Raw genomic sequence first — 8393 nt, forward strand, 5'->3', positions numbered from 1 at the left:
AGGCTTACTATACCAACACTCACTACACTTATAAGGTTTCACGGCCACTCTGTACCCTCATCACTAAAATCGTAATGGGCAGACAGTAATCGAAGTATTCTATTCATTTGCATTTTGGCTTTTATATAGGTTAGATACTTTGTTGGAACAGTGCTGGTTCTTTCTCTACAGTTAAACTTATCCTTATATAAAGAAAGTAGTATCCGAGTAAATAGTGAAAATACGAAGATATTGATAAAAAATGGGATATTACAGTTTGTTCTTCTCGTCCTTGTTTAAACAAGTTAGTGTCCGAGTAAATAATGAAAATGCTAAAAAATTATAAAAGTGGGACTTGTACTGGTTTTTTTTCTTGTCCTTACTTAAAGAAAGTAGTAACTGAGTAAACAGGGAAAATACTAAGAATCTGATAAAAAGTGGGACTTGCACTGGTTGTTCTCCTTCGATGGAATCAAATGAACAACGTATTCTCGTATAGAATTTTATGTCAACTCTCATTTTATAATATGATAATGTTACGAAGCTGTGTCAAACCACATTACATTGCATGGCAATGTCATGATGTTGTGTTAAACCTCATTACATGACTAGATAATGCCGTGATGTTGTGTTAAGCCTCATTACTTGACATGATATTTTTGTGAAGTTGTTATATATGTTTGTAAATGTGCGTTGTGCAGTAGATATTTACAACATATATTAATATTCCTTCCCTATATCCCATCAAAGATGTATCTGCCTTAAGTGCATATAAAATGTACCCAGAAAAGTCTCCAAATTTTCTAGTGGTTGCATTATATCTTTTGTAGATCATAAGACAAATCACGTGACAATTATACATTTTCAGCAGGATAAAGTGCTCGCAGAAGTTTAAGGATAAATCCTCAGATTTCTCCAACATTCACAGCTTTACTTCTGCAACTTTATATATATATATTGCTGTTTAGCCATAATGATGTTCAAGAGATTTCCTTCCGTATCATCCCCACCCAAAAAAAAATCAAAATAGTGGATGTGGAGAAGCCCCAAGATTTATACTCCAAATAAGTTTTGCATACTGGTTAAATGTAAAGTATACGTTGCATGTAAATATATCATGAGAAATTAGGTACCTAACTGGGAACAGTAAGCCTAAAAACATCTCGTAAGTGATTTATGAGTACTACAACATGACGAATAAATATGTTGTCTCAAAACAACTGATTTTACTATAAAATAAAAAAAATGTTTTAGTGGTTTTGAAAATAGTATAACAAACGTAACATTATAACAAAATTACCGACCAAAAAGCTGCACAGAAGGTAAACACTGATGCCACAGTGAAGGTGTTAAACCTCATCATATGTCACAATAATGTGGTTTTTAACTTCACTGGCATTAATTTTGTAAAGTTATTTCAAACCCCATCATGTGACACTATAATGTCGCGAAGAAATGTAAAAACATTTTACTAGTCAACTTTGTATATTAGATATACTTGCGCAGGATCCTCAAAAGTGTTTTGTTTCAACACTAAATAAACCAAAATTAAGAGTAACAAATTTTTTTCTTGCTTTTGAAGTTCAATGTCATGCTGTTTTGTAGCCTACAGAATGTATAATTATTCTCGTAATTCGTGGCAAACGCACGTTTAACTGACGTCACGACAGTACAAAATGCAATGTCAAGCGTCCCTTATGCGACGCCATTTTATTGTCTACTGACTGACTGACAGACAACACACTACTGTATAGTGCTGCGACTGGTTAAAGCAGGTGACTCCGCCAGGCGGCTTTTCGGTCCCCTTTCGGGGAAATAACTTTTATGTTTCAAGCTATGTAAAATACGAGGTAATTATTTTGTACGTTGTTCTCTCTCTTTCTTTTTTAACCTTACAGATGCATGCAGCCATGCCATAGTTTACTTCCAATGTAGAGACAACTATTTCTAATACAAAATGGAACTGGTGTGTACGAATACATAACCTTCACTTTATGTTCGACCTGACAAATGATGCTTGCGTTTGCTGTCTAATTTTTTATTGAGAGATATGCTTTTGCATTCACACTTTACTGTTTGAAAGTTTATTGTAAACGTAGATTAGATATCAGTCATATGAAAATATTGAAGCAGAAACAAGCAAGCTTTATGTAACTCACAATGTCTGAAGATCTTTAGATATCGAACACCTGTTAATACATTCCATCTAACTGTCAGTATCAAACATACACCCTGAATATGTTGCTCTAGACTAACCAAAACAAAGCAGTCCAACAAGAATTTGGTGTACTTAGAATGTGTGACTTCATATTTTAACTTTATTCTTTCATAAAATAAATATTTACTTAACACGAGTATTTAGTTAAATAAGGCATTTATTAGTAATTGTCATTCAAACATAGTATAATTTTCTAATAGAGCTGATAAAATTTCACATAACCTAATAATTAATCACAAAAGTAATGCTGATTATGGAAGCAAGAAATACCAAAGTTAAAACCTAGTTAAATATTTTCATAATGTATGCTTGACACAAAACTGAAAACCACAATGGGTCATAATTTTATTTGTATTTTGTGATAAAGGTGTTAAATTGATTTTTCTAAGTAGTCGGTATTTTAGTCCTCAGTATAGTAACATTATACATGTATATCTAATCTTTAAAAAAACTAAATTTAATTACACTTGAAATAAATAAGTATATTAAGAGTGGTAAGAAAGAGTATAATTTTATATAATAAGGGCATTTAGAGGCAAGTGTTTTTAATTTACAGAACTTCGACATAAAAAATACCTTAAAAACCACCGTTTTCAACTTTCAGTTCCTTTAAGTTCGTAAATTTGCTAATAACGAGCAAAGTCAACTCTATAGGTGTCTATGATAAATGTGTTTCGTATTTCTAGTTGACTGTAATTTGCATGTGTATTGTTTATTTTGTACTTCCTCCTAAAACCAGACATTGTAGAATTGTTGTGACAATTTCAAGCGTGATGTCCAAGTTCTTATTAGTAGCCGAAGTTATAACTCGTGATTTCGAATGAACCTGTTTCCTTCGGAATTTTTCCCCGTGTAACGATGCCTGAGAACACCATACGCACCTGTAAAAAAACAAAGTTGAAAATAATTCCGTATAACGTGGCTCCTAAAGATCTAGAAGTTTCATTTTAAATGAAAAAGATTACTAAAAGTGCATCTTCATTAAGTACAGCAGATACAGCGAGTCAGAGTTTCCATTTTATATTGAACACTATATATGGAGTTTCTAAAGATTCAAAGGAAACGTTGCAGAAGCCGTAAATCTTTACGTGGCATCGTTTCGTTCAATAACTTAACACTGCTTCGTTTGAATTTCTGTAACACCGGAAAAAAAAAAGTTATTTCTTATTAATATCAAACATCAATTTATAAATTCCACTCCAATTTCATCACTCTGTTTTAGGTATTATCACATTCAGAAAAAACTATAATACGAAGAAACTGGTTCTTCTACAGCTCCTCGTCACCATTATTTTGTTAATTTTTTTCCGAAAAAAAATCACTATTTCCCTACGAAGACATCAACTCATCATCCATAAGTACTTTGTAGCTTGTGTCAAAATACAACCATAAGTTCTTCGAACTGTCACTGAGCTATTTATAATAGAAGAATATCTTGCAACTTATACTCGATTATACTCAAGAATAATGTGTATTTTCAAGTAAATTGATTTTTTTTCGTTATGTATTCTTAATGACGATACCATTCAATTTCGTATTTCTATTAATCATGTGAAACTATAAAGTTTGTTTGTTTTTGAATTTCATCCAAAGCTACACGAGGGCTATCTGCGCTAGCCGTCCCTAATCTAGCAGTGTAAGACTAGAGGGAAGGCAGCAAGTCATCACCACCCACCGCCAACTCTTGGGCTACTCTTTTACCAGAAACTATAAAGAGAAAGAATGTTATTTACAGAAACAAAATGATTGAAGTTGAAAGAGCTACTGTCAGTCGTACTCTCGATATCAGAATAAATACAATACGAAGAATAGTAAACATAGTTCCCTGAAGGTTTCTTTCCGATAAATTTTCTCTTACATCTTCAGAGTTTTTTGCTAGTCAATATTTGTTGTTGTTGTTATTCACATAATTAAAGTATAATATCCACTTTCACAGAAGTATGCTCTTACGTTATTTAAAAGCCTCTATCTCTAACAGTCCACCAGTGGCATTCAATCAAACTGGAAATAATATTACATACATATTTACGTTTGAAATGTTAATACTTGAGGAGGGATGACGGAGGATGGGGGAATAGAGCTAGGCTTATCCTGTTTGCGAGAACAAGTTCTCATACGTGTATAAGATAATCTAAATATTTTCATAAGGTTCTATTTATCCTTGCCAGTGAAGGAAAAACATTGTTCATAGGGAAGCCCTGATTTAAAGCAGGTTCGTAGTTTATTTTCAAAAATCAAACCTAAGGTTGTTTGTTTATTTTTTTCATAAATTCACAAAATAATTTTTTTTACGAATCGAAATAAGAAACGGGGAAACAGAGAGAGTAGTTTGTTTGTTTGTTTTCGAAAACCCTGGCAACGCCGGGTAATGCAACTAGTTTCTAGTAAAAACTATAAGTAGTTTTTTTCGATACACCGCTCTTGTTTAATTCGTCGGATTCCTTCAACATTCTGAGATTCTAATCTCCAGAAATAAATATCACCTTAATAAGTTAAGGCCTTCTGGACTTCAAATGGGAGGAAAGTCATTGTACGAAATGGTGATTTATTATAAGGATCCGTTTTTTTCGTAGTTTGGACTTTATAGATTAATTACATAAGTGAAGTGTGATATATATATTATTTCAGCCATAAAATATGTGTAAAAATCAAAATTATTTACCTATTTCTTATACATGTTTTAATATAAATAAATATTATAACGTATATTTATGTGTATGTGTGTGTATTTATATACATATTTGCGAAACAAACACACGTTGTAGTGAAGTTTCTAAATTTACAAAAGCCTAAAGATATAAGACTCCATTTTCATAAAATATTGACACCAATCTAAAATACAGAATGAATTAAACTGCTAAAGTTACATGGATGGATAAGACTAAGGTGCTTAGTATGACTGCGGAATCAGAATTAAACTGTTATAAGTTATATGTATGGGTAAATGAGTTTCAAAACCAGCTGAACCAAGGGTTCTCAAACTTTCTCAGTACATTCGGCATCGTAATTGAAGCCCCTACCCCAACTGAATTAATCTAAAGATTACTGAGCATTTTAACAGTATTGTTTATTTTGTGCATTTACTGCCTCCCCCCCCCCCGACACTTTCCTTCGGTCCACAGTTCGAGAACCCTCTGAACTAGACTATGAAATGAAGAAATACAACTAAAAACCGTAAGTAGATTATATTAAATTTTTTAGCTACAAATCACTAAAAAAGATAACACTGTTAAACTTTGTATGTTAAATTATAATTAATTGTTTAGCTGGACTACAAAATGAAATAGCAGTGTTAAAATAATATACGACAGGGTTATCCACAATTGTTCGGCAAAACTATGAAAGAAGAGAACAATGTTAAAAGTTATATGAAACGTTTGTGTTCAAATGTTTATCCAGAAAGTGTCGCATATTTTACATTGAAGTCTTTGTTATAAATTAAGAAACTTTATACTATGGCAAGCTTATTTGTAGGTTATAAATAATGTGGGCATAAGCAAGTAGCACGCATTTAATCGCAAGAGTCATGAATATACAACTAGCGTAGCTTGGTATACGCATGTACGCCAGTGGATAACATTGAAAAGTCAAAAATATGAATTTTCTTTGATATGAAATCTTAATCTGACAGGGTTTTTTTCGAACAAAATTTAAACAAAAATACCAGTGTTCAAAATATAAATGTTTACCATACTTTATGTCGCCCGTATGGTCGATTTTTTTATAAGTTATATACACATAAAAGGTTATCAGAATGCGTTATTTCAAGCTTAAATTTCAAAACTTTCTTTAAAGAGGCCATACGGCTCTCCACAAGAGGGAGAGGGAGACAGCCCCATTCTATACCTTCTCATCGTGCGTAACTCAAACTTACGCCTAGCTACGCCCCTGAGTAGAATTTCCTAATGCAGCATGAATCTTAAGTTATGTGAGTATATTATGGATGTTATTATACTGTATCATGAACGATACTGATGCGATATTGGTGTAATATGATGTTGGTTGTTACGTACAATAGTACAACTGATGTAAGTGCAATGTTAGTATCATGTAATGTAGCATGGGTATTATACTTGTGTAACGCATCTTGTGGGCGTAAAGTCGATATTACGCAAAGTAAAGCAAGCGATTTGGATATTATTAGTGTTACAGTCTAAGTAATACTGGTTTCACGTTAGTGCTACATAACGTAACGCATCTTGTGTGGGCGTAATGTCAATAGTCAATATTACGCCAAGTAAAACAAGCAATTTGGATATTATTAGTGTCACAGTCCAAAAAATGCAGGTTTGATGTTAGTGCTACATAACGTAACGCATCTTGTGTGGGTGTAATATCAATATTACGCCAAGTAAAACAAGCGATTTGGATAATATTAGTGTCACAGTCCAAAAAATGCAGGTTTGATGTTAGTGCTACGCACTGCAGTACAAATGATGTGGACATTGTTTTCTACTGTAAGAGTACAAAGGTTATGAATTTAAATATAATATTTCAGTGTATGTTAAGTCATACGTTTACAGATACGTGTTGTAACGCACATTATAAAGTTATACATTTAGAGACTGATCTTGTTACGGACGTGGTTATGGTGATCACCCCAATGGTATATGCTCGTTGTGTGCAAACTATGGGGATCGCCCCCAAAGGAGGAAGCTGAGAATCTGTAGGGGAGGGGTGGCAATAAAACAGAAAACGTTTGCTGGCCACTGGTTTATACTATACGTAATAAATATTCAACAACATATATATTATGGTGTTTTATATCGAATTGTTCTTTACCTCGGTGCGATCCTTCAACGGAAGGAAACTGTGGTAGGGGAGATAGATCTCCATCTGTGACGTCTTTTGTGGCCTCGTCTACAAAGGGCTGAAGAAAAAAATAAATTAAGATATATTAGGCCATCTTAGCTTTACCTTTAACTTACGAGTACTTACTGTTCTCAACTATAAAGTTTCTATAAAATAACAAAAGACACGAAGTATGTTCAAAACTGCGCAACAAAGTCTGAATTGGTACAAACGAACTTCATTTTGATGCAAGTTGTTACAATTTGGCTACGAACTTCATTTTAATGCAGGTTGTTACAATTTGTTCGTAACCAAATTGTAACAACCTGCATTACAATGAAGTTCGTAACCAAATTGTAACAATCTGCATTATAATGAAGTTCGTAGCCTTCATTGTAATGCAGGTTGTTACAATTTGGTTACGAACTTCATTGTAATGCAGATTGTTACAATTTGGTTACGAACTTCATTGTAATGCAGGTTGTTACAATTTGGTTACGAACTTCATTGTAATTCAGATTGTTACAATTTGGTGGCTTCTTCTAACCACGATTACAATTTTTTATCCCGTTCAAAATGGAAATATATAAATTAGACAATTATTGACATTTATCAAAAAATAGGTTTGAACAGAAACTGTAGATAGGAACTTGTTATTAGTAATTTTTATCGTTAAGATTCTGCAGAATATTTTTAAATCATAATGTGGTTAATACATTTTCAGATCTATTACTTTTAAGCGTGGTTTACATAATGATGGCTTAGCTTTAAATTCAGATATCTCAACATTCCAAGAACCTAAACAATTCCCTGTTATTTATGTATTCATTCTCTACTAACCTATTCAGTGACATGCATTTTTTTATTACACACCTTGCTCTCAATAGGCCTAACGACTCTCATGAACGCACCAATTCGCTTGGCCTCTGCTCTTTCCCGCGCTGTCACAGGGGTGGAGTCCAGAAAGTTCAGCATGGGAAGTTTGTGTATGACGTAATACCTGTTTTTCGAAACAAAACCACCATGTCAATTGAACTACTTAGCCGTTAATATTGTACTGAACTCCTACTGTCTGATTCCTCAAGCGAGGTATAATATATTAACAAAACAATAGAGTTTTTGTATGGGACAGAGTTCTAGTTCTCAATGCTCTTGTGACAACTTAAATGAAGGGAGAATATGTCGTATAGGTTACGAAAGAAAAAGCGTTTTGTCACTCGAGTAAAACATGTGGTATCTGTTTCATGAGCTGAACCACAAGAATTCTCAAATTTCGTGCCGTTAACCCGATGCAAGTTTTATTTTTTCGACATTAGACCAAAACACCGTTTTTCGTTTACGGTATTGACCTGTATAAAAAACTCTTTCATGATAGGTTTTCACTAGTTAAAAAAATATATATATT

The 8393-nt window shown here is 33.1% G+C and overlaps 1 protein-coding gene across 1 annotated transcript; it reads right to left on the minus strand.

The window, feature by feature from the left end:
- Positions 1–2351: 2351 nt before the first annotated feature.
- On the minus strand, positions 2352–7988 carry LOC111086925 (leucine-rich melanocyte differentiation-associated protein-like). Its single transcript, XM_022391752.1, has 3 exons — positions 7862–7988; positions 6980–7067; positions 2352–3078 (listed from the first exon to the last, which is right to left on the minus strand). Exons 1-3 carry the CDS (start codon positions 7961–7963, stop codon positions 2999–3001), a joined length of 270 nt encoding a protein of 89 aa, XP_022247460.1. The 5' UTR covers positions 7964–7988; the 3' UTR covers positions 2352–2998.
- Between the last annotated feature and the right edge of the window lie 405 nt (positions 7989–8393).

Source organism: Limulus polyphemus, unplaced genomic scaffold (genome assembly GCF_000517525.1).
Source record: "Limulus polyphemus unplaced genomic scaffold, Limulus_polyphemus-2.1.2 Scaffold55, whole genome shotgun sequence".
Lineage (NCBI taxonomy): Eukaryota > Metazoa > Arthropoda > Merostomata > Xiphosura > Limulidae > Limulus > Limulus polyphemus.